The 18,701-nt window shown below is 42.0% G+C and overlaps 1 protein-coding gene and 1 non-coding gene across 7 annotated transcripts in view; one reads left to right on the top strand and one right to left on the bottom strand.

The window, feature by feature from the left end:
- Positions 1-18,040, top strand: part of LOC124034036 (coiled-coil domain-containing protein 60-like) — a 46,060-nt gene extending 28,020 nt beyond the window's left edge. The window contains exons 6-14 of one of the 6 annotated variants that reach the window (XM_046346720.1): positions 15-105; positions 716-977; positions 3,974-4,073; positions 4,540-4,617; positions 6,944-7,084; positions 9,535-9,672; positions 13,732-13,921; positions 16,897-16,996; positions 17,759-18,040. In XM_046346720.1, the coding sequence (XP_046202676.1) occupies positions 15-105; positions 716-977; positions 3,974-4,073; positions 4,540-4,617; positions 6,944-7,084; positions 9,535-9,672; positions 13,732-13,921; positions 16,897-16,996; positions 17,759-17,904 (1,246 nt within the window). In that variant the 3' untranslated portion in view covers positions 17,905-18,040. Of the gene's footprint in view, positions 1-14; positions 106-715; positions 978-3,973; positions 4,074-4,539; positions 4,618-6,943; positions 7,085-7,357; positions 7,718-9,534; positions 9,673-13,731; positions 13,922-16,892 lie in introns of those variants that run through there. The other 5 variants (XM_046346722.1, XM_046346724.1, XM_046346719.1 and 2 more) reach the window with 5 other exon arrangements.
- Positions 9,746-9,817, bottom strand: trnaw-cca. The gene has a single exon. It is a non-coding gene; the product is annotated as a tRNA-Trp (tRNA).
- Positions 18,041-18,701: the final 661 nt, after the last annotated feature.

The following is an 18,701-nucleotide window of genomic DNA, read 5'->3' as shown; positions in this document are numbered from 1 at the left end:
TTCCTGTTACCCAGGGACCCTGGCCAAGGAAAAACTACCCTAAAGACCCTGAATAAAGAGAGAGCCATAGAGACCAAATGGGACCAGTTTGTGTCTCTGCAAAAGGTCTTCTTTGTATTTTCTTTTATCTCTCTATGCCTATCCACTTCTTGAGTTTAATTCTGGGGTTGTCACTTAGTCATATTACCTGCTCAGAGGCAAAACAAGCCGTACAACACACACACACACACATACATAGACATTTGTCGCACACTCACACACGCACACAGCCAGACACATACACACTTCCAGCCAGACACATACACACTCCTTGGGGATGCTTGCCTGTGTGTGTCTGTGGCAGTAGAGGACATTAGGAGAGCTGAGAGCTGTTGCAGCTGAAGTCTTGTGCTCCTCTCATCTCCTGCTCACACACACACACACACACACACACACTGATAGACAGGCTGGAGAGAGGGAAGGGCACAGGGGAGAGAGAAAAAGAGATGGAGAGAGGAAAGGGAGGTACGTGACTGTTTCCTCTGCAAATCCTCACACTCTATGTCCTCAGCCAAGGAGATATGTGTTTGTGTGTGTGTCTGCTTGCCTGCATGTCTGTCTGTGTATGTACGTGAGTCTCTGTGTGCCTGTGCATATGCAAGGCTGTAGGTGCGCTTTTATGAAAATCTATGCGTAGAAATCCCCTCTGACACCTCCTTCTCACCTCATCCCCCAGCCACGTAGAACAGGCTCCAGGCCCTCCCGCTCCTCCTCTGGTCGTCTGTACCTGTTGAAGGGGTCCTCCCTGAGCGTAGCCTCCTCCTCAGCCCTCACCACCCCTACCCTTCTGGGCAGCCTGTCCTCCCTGGGCCCTGGGATAGAAGACACTGGAGCTACATTAACTGGAGCTATAGTGACTGCCACTGGAGCCAGCCAGGATAGTGCGGAGCAACCAGGAGCAGGAGGGGACTCCGAGACAGAGCTGCCCATGTCAGAGTGTAAGTAAATAGTCTTGTATGTACTATTCAGAGGGTTCTCTGTGGTTAAAAAGGGGTGCAATATGGTGAAACCTGAGGGGTAGTGTGTGTGAAGGTTGTGTCTGTGTTCAATGGGGTTGTTTTGTGGAGCAAACGCCTCTCTCCTCATCTTTCTGTGTGTTATATTCTGGCTCCTCTTTGGAGCTCTCTGTCAGCTCACTGTGTGTGTGTGTGTGCGCGCGCGCGGGAGACTAGGTAACATGTGTGCCGGGGCCCGCTCGTTACTCCAGGTCATCTGGTTCTGCATTTTTGGAGCCAGAATGAGCCCTATCTGTTTCCCATCAGCCCTGTCACTCTGCAGGAACATCTGCGGCGTGCGCACGGAACCCAAAGACCCCCCACACACACACACACATCTACACACAGAACCCAAACACCCGGATCCCGTTGTCATAGGAACAGCTCTTCCTTCTGACGTGATCGTGATATGACACACACCCTGGGCTCAAAGTGAAATGTTTGTTTTTGAAGGAATGTTTTCCTTGTACAACACGTCACTTCTGACTCTTACACTGCATCTGATATGGCACCCGAATCCCTCTGTAGGGCACATTGGGCTCTTGTCAAATGTTGTGCGCTATGTAGGGAATAGAGCACCATTTCAGATGCAGTGTAGGAGTCAGAAGTGAGAGAGAGAAAGCCTCCAGACTTGTCTGTATTGCGCATGCCAGGGTGGAAAGACCCGCTCTCAGAGCTTTGCGTTGGTTCCTTTGGGTTGATTTCCTCCCAATGCTGTTCCAGCAATGAAGCCCAACACAACACTGCTGCTTTCTACCCTGGTCACTGTAGTCGGGTCACTAAAGGGCCCGCGAGCTGGACGGCTAGCTAAAGCCCCCCTCACTACTCTCCAGCTCTAGCTTCCCAGAGTGCTTTGCATCAAATCTGGAGGATAGTTAGTCAACGGATCTATCCAAGAGCGATCAGAGCCTTCGTTATGCTATCACATTCTGACGAAAGACTATTTTTTTTTGCCCGAGTCATCATTAGTTCATAGTCGTAACCCCCGCTCCCCCTACTCCTCATAGGTTAAAGCAATTAACTGCTCCTCTCCATAATCCACAGAGTTATGCCTCAAATCCAGAAATTGGGCACCAGAGATATTCAGCTGAGTTCACTCACTCCGCCCGCCCCAAGGCACATTTCTACCTGAAAAAATAATAATTTAAGAATGCGTCCTGAATAGCACCCTCTAGGGTGAAGGGAGGGACTTTCTTTTTAAAAAACTCTGATGAAAAGGGAATCAACATTTGAGCACTCATTATTTGAATATTTTCATAAAAGATAATACATTTAAATTATGAGCTAATTATAAAATGATATTAAATCTAAAGCCAGAACAATTGGTTACAATGATTGGCTATTATCATTTTTGACGGTGTGTTTTATGGTGGGGTTTTTCCTATGAGGTATCTAGCACATTAATCACCACGTGATTAATTTTGTCTCCCATAATATAAGTTGCATAATTCTAGTTGGTGTATTTTCATATTTTGATTAATGTATGTTCTATCCGAGTGCTTTATGAAGATTTAGTGCAATGTCATTTTATGTGTGTCACTTGTGTTGTATTCCACCATAGTGTGTTTCAAAGAGATATTGTTCTGTAGCCAACAATCTCTGTTCATCTGAACTGACTTTGAATTCATTACTGCATCTGAACAGCAGAGGGAGCTAGGGGATCATTTTTGTCTCATAAAACTCTACTCTCCTGACATTTACATTTTAGTCCTTTAGTTGACACTCTTATGTAGCTCAGTTGGTAGAGCATGGCGCTTGTAACGCCAGGGTAGTGGGTTCGATCCCCGGCACCACCCATACGTAGAATGTATGCACACATGACTGTAAGTCGCTTTGGATAAAAGCGTCTGCTAAATGGCATTTATTATTATTATTATTATTATTATTATCCAGAGTGCATACATTTTAATACCGGTCCCCTATGGGAATTGCACCCACAACCCTGGCATTACAAGTGCCATCCTCTGGCAAGTCCTTCTGGCAAATACTCTGAACTGTGGGAAGACCTACACCACCCGTTGTTACAGGAAGGCCATAAAGATCATCAAGGACATCAACCACCCGAACCACTGCCTGTTCACCCCGCTATCATCCAGAAGGCGAGGTCAGTACAGGTGCATCAAAGCTGGGACCGAGAGACTGAAAAACAGCTTCTATCTCAAGGCCATCAGACTGTTAAACAACCACCACTAACATTGAGTGGCTGCTGCCAACACACTGTCATTGACACTGACCCAACTCCAGCCATTTTAATAATGGGAATTGATGGGAAATGATGTAAATATATCACTAGCCACTTTAAACAATGCTACCTTATATAATGTTACTTACCCTACATTATTCATCTCATATGCATATGTATATACTGTACTCTACATCATCGACTGCATCCTTATGTAACACATGTATCACTAGCCACTTTAACTATGCCACTTTGTTTACTTTGTCTACACACTCATCTCATATGTATATACTGTACTCGATACCATCTACTGTATGCTGCTCTGTACCATCACTCATTCATATATCCTTATGTACATGTTCCTTATCCCCTTACACTGTGTATAAGACAGTAGTTTTGGAATTGTTAGTTAGATTACTTGTTGGTTATTACTGCATTGTCGGAACTAGAAGCACAAGCATTTCGCTACACTCGCATTTAACATCTGCTAACCATGTGTATGTGACAAATAAAATTTGATTTGATTTAGACACCTTTTGATTTTCCCATTAAATAGCCTACTATTCGACTTTATGATTTTGCTCCTTTAAAAAAAGTAAATAATTTCTTTGTTGAATCGTCTCTAAAAAAATAAAAATAAAGAGAACCCTTTAGCGGTGACACCTGTGAGACGCGAGTCCTTTAGGCTACAGAGAGAAGAACAAAACGTTGTCCTTATAATGTTGTCACTGTTCATGTTTACTGCCTCTCCGTCCAGACCTTCAGAAGCTGCTGGATGAAGTCCACCAGAGTGTCACCAAAGAATTCGGTGATCCAGAGCTGATTCATGGCGACGGCACTTTGACTGTCGGATACCGGTAACGTCCCCCTAGGCCTAGCCACATTCCACTCCCCTTTCTGGTCACTACTCCTCTGGATTTTCTCTTTCCGCTTTCATCCCTTACACTGCTGCTCCTCTCTTCTCCTTTACTCAGCAATAGATTAAAGGGGTACCAAGACAAGTTATCTCTGGAATTAACAAATTCATAAATGGCTGTGTGTGTTGGAATTGAGCTAGTGGATGATTACATGATGTTGACTGAGTAAAGGGAAAAGCATTATCATGTCATGCCGACCCAATGGTGACCAGGTTAGCAATGAAACATTTGCATTTCCACGCAGACTTTCAACCCCATTTTGTTAACTCCAGACCCCAGGGTGAGAGGGTGATCTAATATGTAAAATATGCCATGTTTCTTTGTAATGTGTATTTAAATGAATTTAAGATTGAACTAACTATACGCCCTAACTAAATAGTAACGGATTTGTTCCCTCACACAACAGGCCACCTACCCAATCCACCCCTCAGAGAGGGGACAACACAACACGCCCCAAGACCAAAGACACACCAAGACCCAAAAGGTTGGCTTGCTACACCTAAACTAAAATTACTACTACTTTTCTACCGTTCTACCAGCTGCAGAATAAAAAATAAGTTCTGTCCTGTCTGTTTTAAATGTTAAGTTTGTTTTGGGAACTTTTCCGTTTTGAAAGTTAAGGCGCTTTGCACCAGAAGAGGTCAAGTAGGTCAGGTTTGCGAGTAAGAGCTATTTTGCAGACAGAAAATGTTGCCTACACTATTTTACTATACTGCATTACATTGAGTATCATATTGCATTGAGTGTAACTGTGTTGTATTGAAAACAAGCCTTGTCTCTGTGTATAGTTGTCCTGCTAAAGCCACTGTCTATCTAGCTCTAGTCACAACAACTCAATCAGTCAATCAATCTATCAATCATGGTATTGTATAAAAAAAGACATATACAGTATATAAAGTTTCCCTGCATTGTGTGTAATTTCAGTGCATTCAGAAAGTATTCAGACCCCTTGACTTCTTCTACATTTTGTTACGTTACAGCCTTATTCTAAAATGGAAGAAATGTATTTTTTCCCTCATCAACCTACACACAATTTTTTTAAATTGTTCCCGTTTAAACAAAAACAGAAATACCTTATTTACATAAGCATTCAGACCCTTTGCTATGAGGCTCGAAATTGAGCTCAGGTGCATCCTGTTTCCATTGATCATCCTTGAGATGTTTCTACAACTTGATTGGAGTCCACCTGTGGTAAATTCAAGTGATTGGACATGATTTGGAAAGGCACACACCTGTCTATATAAGGTCAGAGCAAAAAACCAAGCCATGGGGTCAAAGGAATTGTGTGTAGAGCTCAGAGACAGGATTGTGTCGAGGCACAGATCTGGAGAAGGGTACCAAACAATGTCTGAAGTATTGAAGGTCCCCAAGAACACAGTGGCCTCCATCATTCTTAAATGGAAGAAGTTTGGAACCACCAAGACTCTGCCTACAGCTGACCGCCCGGCCAAACTGAGCAATCGGGGGAGAAAAGCCTTGGTCAGGGAGGTGACGAAGAATCATGGTCAGGGAGGTGACGATGATCACTGACAGAGCTCCATTGTTCCTCTTTGGAGATGGGAGAACCTTCCAGGAGGACAACCATCTCTGCAGCACTCCACCAATCAGGCCTTTATGGTAGAGAGGCCAGACGGAAGCCACTCCTCAGTAAAAGGCACATGACCGCCCACTTGGAGTTTACCAAAAGGCACCTAAAGGACTCTCAGACCATGAGAAACAAGATTCTCTGGTCTGATGAAACCAAGATTGAACTCTTTGGCCTGATTGCCAAGCGCCATGTCTGGAGGAAACCTGGCAAGAGACTAGTCAGGATCAAGGGTAAGATGAACGGAGCAAAGTACAGAGAGATCCTTGATGAAAACCTGCTCTGGACCTCAGTCTGGGGCAAGGGTTCACCTTCTACCAGGACGACAGCCAAGACAACACAGGAGGGGCTTCGGGACAAGTCTCTGAATATCCTTGAGTGGCCCAGCCAGAACACAATTGAACATCTCTGGAGAGATGTGAAAATAGCTGTGCAGCGACGCTCCCCATCCAACCTGAGAGCTTGAAAGGATCTGCAGACAATAATGGGAGAAACTCCCCTGAATACAGGTGTGCCACGCTTGTAGCTTCATACCCAAGAAGACTCAAGGCTGTAATTGCTGCCAAAGCTGCTTCAACACATTATACATTTGCGAAAATGTCCTTATGGGACATTGTCCTTATGGGGTATTGTGTTTAGTATGATGACAAAATAGAACTATTTAATACATTTTAGAATAAAGATTTAATGTAACCAAATGTGGAAAAAGACAAGGGGTCTAAATACTTTCCGAATGCAGTGTACATGTGATGTTTTTGTATTGCAAAGTCATTCTGTCTCTCAATTAAATTTAATGGCTTTATTGACATGGGAAACATGTTTACATTGCCAAAGCAAGTGGAATAGATCATTAACAGAAGTGAAATCAACGATAAAAAATGAACAGTAAACATTACACTTTACACAAGTTACAAAATAGTAAAGACATTTCAAATGTTGTATTATGTCTATACAAGTACAAAAGGGAAAATAAATAAACATAAATATAAGTTGTATTTACAATGTTTGTTCTCACTGGTTTCCATTTTCTTGTGGCAACAGGTCACAAATCTCGCTGCTGTGATTGCACATATTTCACCCAATAGATATGGGAGTTTATCAAAATTATATTTGTTTTCAAATTCTTTGTGGATCTGTGTAATCTGAGGGAAATATGTGTCCCAATGTTTCAAGTAATTATATATATATATATATATATATATTTTTTTTTTCTGTCTCTGAATAGTTGTCCTGCCAAGCCTCTGTCAGCCACCAGTGAGTTGATCAGCAGTAAGAGGTCCATGCTGTGGGATATGAGGACAGCCTATGAGGAGAGAGCAGAGGAGCTGGCCCAGATCTTCAGTGACAGTCTGGACCACAATGCCAGGTGACTATCCCCTCTCTGACCGTCTAGTTCTGGTCACAACAACTCACCTCCACAAAAGTTTATATTAGTTTAACTAGGCAAGTCAGTTAAGAGCAAATTCTTATTTACAATGAGTCTACCCCTGCCAATTGTGCACCGCCCTATGGGACTCCCAATCACAACCAGATGTGATACAGCCTGGATTCAAACCAGGGACTGTAGTGACACCTCTTGCACTGAGATACCGCTGCACTCCTCGGGAGCTCCAATCTGACTTTTGTCCTTCTTCCTCAGAGAGGGAGGCCTGCCTGTGTTGTCTTCTAAAGCCTTGTTTGTTCAATGACCAATTAATCGCTAGTGCTGGTCAGTTCTTAGTCTCAAAAGCATTGACCACGACATGATTTGAACACTCAACCTTGCGATCTGGAGTCACCACAAAGTCTGGTGTGCTATCAGGCCTCTCGAAGTTCTGATCCTCACATGGTGTTCAGTTTCTCATTGCCAGCAGTAGGATATCAAGCAGTCGACTTACTCAGGACCTTGTGGCGCAACAGTAATGCATCGGACTCCAGCTCAGAAAGTTGCGTGTTCAAATCATGTCAGGATTCATGTTTTTAAGCATGAATGAAAACTGGGCCTGCTCTGACCAGCACTAGTCCCATGTGGCTGGCACTTGTAATGCCAGGATTGTGGGTTTGATTTCCACGGGGGACCAGTACAAACAAAGATTTAAAATGTATGCAGTCATCTACTGTAAGTTGCTGTGGATAAGCGCATCTGCTAAATATATCCAATGAGGTGAGTTGGTCTCTGAACAACCACACCACAAGGTCATAGGTAACTAACCAGGCAGTATGAGACCGTTTCATAGAATTTGCCCACGTCTTTCGCTGGGGAAAGAAGCAGACAACCTAATAATAAGTGTACTATAAATCAAATGTTATTGATCACATAAACATTGTAAGCAGACCTATTTGCTTATGGTCTTGCCTACACCTAGCAAACATTTTTTATTTTTATTATATGAGAAAACAATATTCCATTTTATTTGGAACGGCAAGCCAGACAAAGTTAATTGGGCCTATTTATATAATGAATATGAATTCTGAGGGCAGAAATTATTAAATATTAAAGGCTTCAGTCATATAAAAGTAATACTTCAATCCAAACTGGTTCTCTAGCAAAAACACTATGAATGTCTCACCCTATGTTCAAGAATGGCCCTTTTCCCCTTTATTCAGATTACAACCTCTCACTTTCAGTTATTTGAAAAGAAAATAATCTCCCAAATATCGCTATTTTTAAAACGAGCCATAGAAAGTTGTTTGTAATTTAAATTTAATCCACCAGAAAACACAAAACAAATAATAAAACAAATATTGTGGTTAAACTCAAATATACTAATTGATTTTTAAAAAACCTTCGTAAATCTTTGTAAATTCTATCATAAATAGGACTGGGGGAGTTATGTCATACATGCGGCTAACAAAAACACATGGAAATGTCTGCTCTACCCAAAATTACAACCAACTAATTGCAGCATTACTGCAAAAATGGAAGAGAGTGCAAGGGGAAAAAGGTCTGTCAGCCCTGCATAAAGGACGTAATTGGTTAAAGAAAATTGTGATAAATAAAAAAAAGTATACTAGTTTAATTTAAGGACCAAAAAATGGACAGCCGTGCCATATAGATTGCAAAATAGTTGGGAAGAGATTTTTGACGTACCGATTCCATGCCACATGGTTAATGAATTGATATGCAAAATGACGCCGGATTCAAAACTTAGAATTTTTCCATTTTAAATGATTATACAAAATTCTTGCAACCAATAGAATGTTATTTATATAGGGGATACAATCTTCCCAGCTCTGCAGATTTTGCTGCAAAGAGAATCATTAGATCATTTTGTTTTGGTACTGTCCACATGTAGCTTGTTTTTGGTCACAGGTCATGGAATGTCTGAAGAATTGCAATTCATTGTACTTGTAATAGGTGAACATAAAATATCAGTAATTGGTAAAGTCAATCAAAAATCTATGTAGTTTACTACAATTTGCAACAGAGAGACCGCACAGAAGCAGAGAATGTCTAGCTAACCTTCTCTGGTCAGGCCCTTATCCTAAACATTCAGCTTCAACACTAGTGACCATCAACAAACACCTTGAGTGTCCCAAAAACAACACTGGAAATGTTGTTTTTTACAGAAACTCCAGGTACCCAATGCTAAACATTATGTTGATCATTCTAAACTAAATATAAACATAACTCGTTTTAAATTTCCCCATTGCACCCTGTTATCTAATTATATGGTTAATGTCAGAGGATAAAGTATCTCTCCTGTATGCATCTTATTACAGTATATCCCCTCCCTTTCTTTGCTCTCACTGTGCCCACCCCGTCTCTCTTTCCCCCTCTCTGCATGACTACTCTCTTCTCTCTTCCTTTTCTCTCTGTACTCCCTCTCTGCACAGGAAGAGGCTAGAGAGTGGCATCCAGAGGTTCCAAGCCCTATGTCATGTGACCCACTCTCACCTCATCCCTCGTCATGTGACCCCACGGGTCACCGGCATGAAACCCCCAGAGACAGACTGCAGCAACAACAACATGTGGTATGACATCTGCAATACCCATCACATGGATTGGAATGTTGGAATGTGTGTTTGTTTTCACAAACAAAATTTTTGACCCCGACGTGATTTGAACACGCAACCTTCTGATCTGGAGTCAGACGCGCTACCGTTGCGCCACGAAGTCCTGTGACTAACTAGTGTGTCTGATGCCATTTCATAGAATGCACTTCCCTATCTTTCCCCTAGGAAGTCAAATAGAGACCAAGGACATCACTAGAGCTTTTGCTGGCCACATACTTTTTTGCACTGCTGCGATAGTGTATTTTTGGCATATTTCTTATTATTTTTTTTAAATAATGTATTATGTTGGAGGTTTTGCTCAATCTGATTAGGTGGGCCTGGTAGGGCCTGCTTCCCCAGTGGGTGGGCCTGTGTCCACCCAGGCCCATCCTTGCCTACACATCTGGGACAGCGCCATTGCACTGCTTTGAGACAAGCATGGGGACTAGGGTGACCACATGTACCAGATTATGTGGAACAGTCCCACATTTTGCCCCTTTGTCCCACACACAAACAATCATGTACTGCATATTATTTTATCAACAAATTCAAACACCACAAATTTTGGGGAAGGTAGATTTGTCCCATATTTCAGTCAGACATTCCGACCTCTTGTCTCTTGCAGTCACGCTTATGAAAATATATACATCATAAGGATGTGGAAGCCTAGCATGCTGACTAGACCGGGCACACGCGTGCGTCTGCATGCGCTATCGTGCACATGTTGATTTGTACATCACCACAAGACAGGCAGATTGAAGTATAAAAAAAAACTCTGAAATCTTTGTCCTGGGATATAAACATTGGGTTGTTATTTTACCTGAAATACACAAGGTCGTTTTTTCTGGATCTGTAGAATTTTTACCTGTTTTGAGTTACACAAAATTGTGCGTTCACTACTCCAACAATTAAATTCTAGTTAGTTTCTAGTCATCTATCCTCCTTCAGTAGTCTTCTTCTGTGGACATTATATGTTGGTTGGAGTGTGGACCTCAGTTTATCTTTCAATTAAACCTGAATCAATGTCTTGGAAGATCACATAATGATTTGAGTGTTTATCAGCATTTATATCTTAAGTCTGATAATTATTTGTACAAAGCAGTTCATCTGATAATACTTGTGGAATATACAAATATTTGCTTGACATATGTTTTCCAGTTTCTTCAAATATTTTGCAAATGCAATTTATTTCTATGTTAACTTCACTATGAACTGCTTTATCCATTCCTTTTTAATAGACACTCTTATCCAGAGCAAATTACAGTACATACATTTCTGTACTAAAGCCCCATGGGAAACGTACCCACAACCCTAGCATTGCAAGTGCCATGCTCTACCAACTGAGCCACATCATACACTCCATGATCAGAAGTATGTGGACACAGCTAGTCAAACTCATTCCAAAATCATGGCCATTAGTATGGAGTTGGTCACCCCTTTGATGCTAAAACAGCCTCCATTCTTCTGGGAAAGCTTTGCACTAGATATTGGAACATAGCTGCGGCGACTTGCTTCCATTCAGCCACAAGAGCATTAGTGAGGTCGGACACTGATGTTGGGCAATTAGGCCTGTCTCTGTCTGCATTCCAGTTCATCCCAAAGGTGTTCGATGGGGTTGAGGTCAGGAGCTCTGTGTGTAACGGATGTGAAATGGCTAGCTTAGTTAGCGGTGTGCGCTAAATAGCGTTTCAATCGGTTACGTCACTTGCTCTGAGACCTTGAAGTAGTAGTTCCCCTTGCTCTGCAAGGGCCGAGGCTTTTGTGGAGCGATGGGTAACGATGCTTCGTGGGTGACTGTTGTTGATGTGTGCAGAAGGTCCCTGGTTCGAGCCCGGGTATGGGCGAGGGGACGGTTTAAAATTATACTGTAACGTGCAAGCCAGTCAAATTCCTCCACACCAATCTCAACAAACTATTTCTGTATGGACCTCGCTTTGTGCTCTGGGTCATTGTCATGCTAAAACAGGAAAGGGCCTTTCTCAAACTGTTGCCACAAAGTTGGAAGCACAGAATCTTCTAGAATGTCATTGTATGCTTTAGCATTAAGATTTCTCTTCACTGGAACTAAGGGGCCTAGACAAACAATTTAAAAAAAAGCTCCAAACCCTTATTCACCCTCCACCAAACTCTACAGTTGGCACTATGCATTGAGGTGGGTATCGTTCTCTTGGCATCCGACAAACCAAGATTAAAACGTGATTCATCACTCCAGAGAACATATTTTCACTGCTCCAGAGTCCAATGGCAGCAAGCTTTACACCATTACAGCCAACACTTGGCATTGCATACAGTGATCTTAGGCTTGTGTGTGACTGCTTGGCCATGGAAACCCATTTCATGAAGTTCCCGACAAACAGTTATTGTGCTGACAATGCTTCCAGAGGCAGTTTTGAACTCTAGCGAGTGTTGCAACCGAGGACAGATTATTTTTACACGCTTCAGCACTCGCCGGTCCCATTATGAGCCGTCGTTGCTAGACATTTCCACTTCACATAACAGCACTTACAGTCAGAGGTGTGGACTCGAGTCACATGACTTGGACTCTAGTCACAAATTTGACTTTAACACGAATGACTCGTGACTTGACTGGACTTGAGCCTTATGAATCGACCTGACTTGATTCCCTCCCAAAGCCCAAATATTTAAAATGGTGCTATTAAAAAAAGTGTGCAACGCATCACTCTTAATTTAATGGATGACAGTTTGAATTGGACAGCAGCCAATCAAATTGTGCCAGCCGAGAAAAAGTTGTGCGTGGCAGTGCAGAGTAACGTTGGCGGGTGAATTCAGATGGAGCCCTTGGAAAGATGATACCCCAAATTATTATTTTCAGACATAAAGACGATGCTGATTCAACAAAAAACGGATTGCAACTTTGTTCGACATTTAAAGCTGCACAAAGAACGGTAAGTCGTGGCTAATATAGCCGACCGCTATATATTTTATTACTTTACTAGTGTATCATGTAGGCTAACGTAACGTTAAATCAATGAGCCTCCACACAGTCAATCAGTGCGGGAACATGATCATTGCACCCAAGATTGAGCTACAACTGGCTAGGCAATTGGTAGCCTAAATCCTGCCCGATGTTACTGCTGTCAATAGTTTTAGGAACATACGGTCGCCTATTTATACTGACAATGTTTGTCTATTGAGATTGCATGGCAGTGTGGTTGATTTTATATAAGTGTCAGCAACGAGTGTGATTGAAATTGAAGGGGTGTCCACATACTTTTGTCCATGTCGTGTATCCTCACAAACCACTTGATGTCTCAATGTACTCAATTATTGAATTGTGTGTTGTTTTTCTTCATGGTGATGGAAAGTCTACATATACAAACTAGATGACCAGCCTATGTATAATACAGTAATGTACATTAATTGGTTTGTAAGGATGATAAATTAATACTTCACATCAAATTCAATATTTTTCTTGATCAAATAACATGGAAAATAACCACTTTTTGTGGAGGTTGTGTCTTTGCCCATATTTTTGCCCGCACTGCAGACGTCTATATCGGTCTGCTAATACTAGTAAAGGCCCAGTGCACTACTTTAGTGAAAATGTTTATTTTTTTAGGGGGCACTGCAGCACCCTCGGCATCCCCACTTCCCGCGGCTATGTTTGTATTGCTCTCCGGCACCTAAAAAATTAGCACTACACCATGAGAGGGAGGAGGATTTCTGTGTATGGGATGGCCTCAAACTACCATTTTGTTTTTGGGGTGGCCTCAAACTACCATTTTGTTTCTTTAACTGTGCCTTCTTCAGGGTTTACCCAATAAATTACTGGGAGCTTATATACAGTGTGTGACTCTTTTTTTTTTTTTTGAGTCGATACTGTGCACTCATACATGGGTAAATGTGTGTGTGTGTGTGTACACGTTTTTGCATGTTGGTGTATAATTTGAATGTTTGCACAACAGTTTGTAAATTTGTGTGAAATCAATTGAACTCCTCTACAATGTGCCCTACGTCCAATCCAGGTTTATTTATAGATGATTCATACTGTATGTATTTTTCATCCTATCCATCCAGGCTGTCCTCTCTACTGAGCAATCTCCCTCCAGAGGTGTCTCAGGACAGAGGGGTGAGCCGAGTTCTGGAGAAACTCAGCCGCTTCGCAGATGAGCGGACCCCCAAGGTGCGACCCCATGTCTTCCTGAAGATGTTGGGGGGTCTACAGCCCTGGGAGCTCTGCCTACCTGACCTCTGTGTTGCCATTGAGGTACGGACACATCAAATAATGGATTTATAGTGAATTCATTATTATGCTTTATTTGTTTAATGAAGTGCATTGTTTCTTGGTTGGTCAATTGGTTTAAACATGGTGCTAGTTGTGGGTTTGATTTCTGCTTGGGCCACGTACAATGTATAACATTTTAAAAAGGGGAAATAATTGTGTGTGTACAAAATATTATTGGAAGACATGTTTCCTGACTGCAATGCCTCTGCCTCAGATAGGGAATATCTTAATGTCATCCTCCTCTCATCCGCTCTCCTCATCTCCTTCTCAAAACCCATTGGAGGAAGAGGTCCGATGGGAGGAACCTCTGGCTTTCTCATCAAATGGGTTTTTAAAAATGAGACGAGGAGAGAGGAAGCAATGAGTTTCAGTGGTGGAAAAAGTACCCAATTGTCATACTTGAGTAAAAGTATAGATACCTTTTTAATAGAAAGGTACTCAAGTAAAATTGAAGCATTCATCATGTAACGAGTACTTTTGGGTGTCAGGGAAAATGTAATGGAGTAAAAAAGTACATTATTTTTGTTAGGAATGTAGTGAATTGTAGTCCATTTAAAATGTTTTTAAAAAGTAAAAGTAAAGGTTGTCAAAAATACCCCAAAAAAATATGTAAGTAGTACTCCTCAGTACACCACTGAGGAGTATGCAATTAACATCTTCCCATAAAAGAGCTGTCAGTGGCCTCAAAAAATGTGTTAATTCAGCAGCCAATTAATCTCCTTTGCTTGTCAGAGCAGGCCCAGTCTCACTCAAGCTCAAAAGCACCCACCCCATCTGCGCTGGAGTCAGATGCAGTACTGTTGTGCCACCCAGTCCTTAGTAACTACTGTAGACAGTGGGAGGCAGTTTTTATTTAATAGAATACACCCCCTTATCTTTCTCTTGGGAAAGAAATGGAAGGGAGGCTTATGTCATGAGAAACTGACCACCTTGTTACAGTGGGAGGCAGATCCTGGATAGCTTGAACAGTACTCGACTTGGACTAGGACAATAGCATCTTACCTCACATATACATACTCATGAACTGTTTATAGTACATGTATAGTACAACCAGGAATTCAATTACAGTCATAATTTTTTGCCCAAGAAACAATTCATAGAGCATTGAACTGTACCATTCTTCAGGTCCTAGATGACCAGACCTTGTGGTGCAATGGTTACGTGTCTGACTTCAGATCAGTTGTTTTGAAGTTGAAGGAAAACTGGACCCCCATTGACCTGAGGACAGATGTTTAAACATACATGGCTTTAGGGGTTTAACACAGAACAAATTGTGGTCAAGTACCATTGTCGGAATCAGAGGAGGCTGTCTAAGACGTGGTTACATTTTAATTTATCAAATGGTCCATGGTTCAAGTCCCTTTTCAGGCCGCAAAAGTTTAAGTACAAGTCGCCTTGAATAAGAGTCTGTTGAAATACCATATTACATTTGGATTGTCTATATAGAGCTTTTTAAAGTGTTTAAAAGTGTTTTAACATTGTAAAAAGGCAAGAATTCACCTCATCCACAACAATTATTCAGCACCCACCTGGGTGATGCGCAGCAACCAGACAGACACATTGTAGGAATCTAGACACTAGACCAGGGTTCCCCACCTGGAGGCCCCACGTGTAGTTTTATTTGACCCCCCCCCCCCCCCCCATTTTTGTCATTTTTTTTCTCCTTGTTGGAGATTATTTTAATTGTATTTTTAAACAGAATATCAGCTCAGAGTGATTTTAATTTGGGAAATCTGTTCCCAAGTATTTCATATACAAATGTAAGCAAGGTTTGAAGTAATATGTTTTAGTCAAATATTATATCTGTTTGGGCTTCTTTGCGGTCAATTTGCAGTCTACAAATTATTCGTAATTATGTTCCAGTCCCCCAACCATCTGCTCAATAAAAAATTGGCCCGCAGCTGAATCTAGTTGATGATCCCTGCACTAAGACAGAACATCCCTCTCCCCCCTACCATCCAAAACAACATATTGAGACTAATGATTAGGTACAGACTGCTACCCCTCCGCACGCACACACACACACCGATGATGACGGCCTTCATGGCCCCTAGCCCCAGAACAGTTGGAATAAATTCATAACAGGAATTCAGAGTGATAAATCAGACCGATTGGTTATAAAGATGCTTACCTTAGGGTTGTGTGTGGATAGGTGGGGCAATATACCCTGCCTGTTCCCCTCCCACATATCGCAATTTGTGCCATCCATAAGTGAGAACTACATAGCAAGTATAGACCATATATTGTGTTCCATACATGTAATAGAAAAGAGCAGAAGCGCTGATTTATCCATTCAGACCCCAGTCCTACTGTACCTACCTGGACAATTTGCTATTTTAGTATTCCTCCAGTAGTTTTCATGAAGGAGAAATCCTCCACTTCTATGTCAAAGATAGTATAACAAAAACACTATAGTAAATGCGACAGTAATGACCCCACGAACACTACAGTAAATACTACAGTATACTACAAGCTGTAAAAAAATGACAATAAATACTATATATATTAGTTTTATTTTACTGCATTATTTATACTATAGTTAACTGTAAATACTACAGTATTCACTGTAGTGTTTTTGCAGACTTAAGTCCACAAAAAAACTCCAGTGAAGGCTACGAAAACACTACAGTGAATACTATAGTATTTACAGTATATCATAGTATAAAATTGTATTTTTTTCATTTGGGCATAGGAGAACCCTTTTTGATTACAGGTAGAACCATTTTTGGTTCCATGTAGAACCCTCTGTGGAAAGGCTTCTACATGTAACCCAAAAGGTTATACCTAGAACCAAAATAGTTCTATCTGGAACCAAAAAGGGTTCATCATTGGGGACAGACAAATAACCCTTTTAGATTCTAGATAGTATACTCTTAAAAGGTGCTATGCTTTGGAACTGTGTGTGGTAACTCTCTCTTCCCCTCTCTCTCCCCCCCTCAATCTCTCTCTTCAGATAGCCAGGGAGCATGTTGTCCAGATGTCCAGAGAGGACTATGACTCGTGGCTCCTCTCCAGGGTCACTCTTTCACAGCAGCAGGACCACTAACCCAAACAGATGTGAGGTGTACACATTTTTACTAATACCAGGAAAATGTAACGACCAAAAAATTCACGCACACGCAAATACGCTCACACATTTAAATACACCCACAGACACACACTCACACATGCACACACACACCACCCGTTCTGCCATTCACCTTCTGTTAAAGGTCCCCAAAGCACACACATCCCTGGGTCGCTCCTCGTTTCAGTTCGCTGCAGCTAGCGACTGGAACGAGCTGCAAAAATCACTCTAACTGGACTGTTTTATTTCTTCATTCAAAGACTCAATCATGGACACTTACTGACAGTTGTGGCTGCTTCGCGTGAATTATTGTTGTCTCTACCGTCTTGCCCTTTGTGCTGTTGTCTGTGCCCAATAATGTTTGTACCATGTTTTGTGCTGCTACCATGTTGTGTTTCTACCATGTTGTTGTGTTGCTGCCATGCTGTTGTTTTAGGTCCCTCAAGTGTGATGGTGTCGCTCTTGTCGTGGTGTGTGTTTTGTCCTATATTTTTATTTTATTTTTAATCCCAGCCCCAGTCCTCGCAGGAGGCCTTTTGCCTTCTGGTAGGCCGTCATTGAAAATAAGAATTTGTTCTTAACTGACTTGCCTACTTAAATAAATAACACACACACACACACACACACACACCCTGGCCATGGATGATGATGAAACACACACATACACAAATATAGTTGCCCATAGTCTCTGAACTGACCTAAGGTTAGGTTTTGGGGGAGATTAAGCTGATCCTAGATCTGTGATCCCACAGGCAACTCCAATCCAGAGCCTTCCTCCTTTATATCCACTGTGGCAAGCCGGACTCACATTTCACATCCACTTGTTCTCCGTTTCCCTTTTGTTTACGTTTCAAACCTACTTAAATCATGTCTCACACGGGAGGATAAGCTTCACTGAGCCATCAAATACCTCCCTGTCCTTGTGCCGTCCCCTTATCCCTTTCTCCCTCCCTCCGCCAGTCCACTCCTCCTCCCTTCTCTTCCATTCCCACACCAACCTTTCCCTCCCCGTCCTCCTACCATCCTCTTTACCCCCCCCCCCCCATCTCTCCAGTTCCCATCACATCCACCGCCCTTCCCTCCCCACAAACATCCCAAACAACAATAATAGATAGCGTGTTGTCTGTTATTGAAATCAGCCATGTGCCACGCCCATACAGGCTCTGCTCCAGCCTTACCCCAGGCCCGGCCTTGTCTGATGGATAGCCCTTTTTTTATTGGGGAAATAAAGAGCCTGACCCAATGCTCTTTGCCTCCTGTTAGATAAAGATAATGAACTCTGCCTGGAAACAATTGTTTGTGAAGACTTTGAGCAGACTAGTTAAGAGTTACTGTGAATGCAGTGTTTAAACAGCTGTCTGTAGAGGATATCACAAAATCATGAATGTGATCATTAAAACAATACTGATTAAAAGGTTACAATTATGTGATTCTGTCTGTGGCGCTATGTCATTCATCTGTAGAAATATGACTAAATGCTGCGATGGCAATAAAATAACTGTTATCATCATGTGTGTTTGTTCCAATGTTTGTTGTCAGCAGATGACTGTCTAGCTTTCTTATCTTCTGTGATAAGCTGCTGTGTTTTTCTCTTTTGGATGGTCTGATTGAGGGAGGGAGCTGGAGCGTACAACCCCGGGTTTGTGTAGTGGTGTCAAAGGCTTTGTAGACTCCCAGAGGGGAGAAGGGCGAAAG

This window comes from Oncorhynchus gorbuscha, linkage group LG04 (assembly GCF_021184085.1).
Source record: "Oncorhynchus gorbuscha isolate QuinsamMale2020 ecotype Even-year linkage group LG04, OgorEven_v1.0, whole genome shotgun sequence".
NCBI classification, from domain to species: Eukaryota; Metazoa; Chordata; class Actinopteri; order Salmoniformes; family Salmonidae; genus Oncorhynchus; species Oncorhynchus gorbuscha.
The sequence above is the reverse complement of the archived record's forward strand: the minus strand, read 5'-3'. Positions and strand labels throughout refer to the sequence as shown.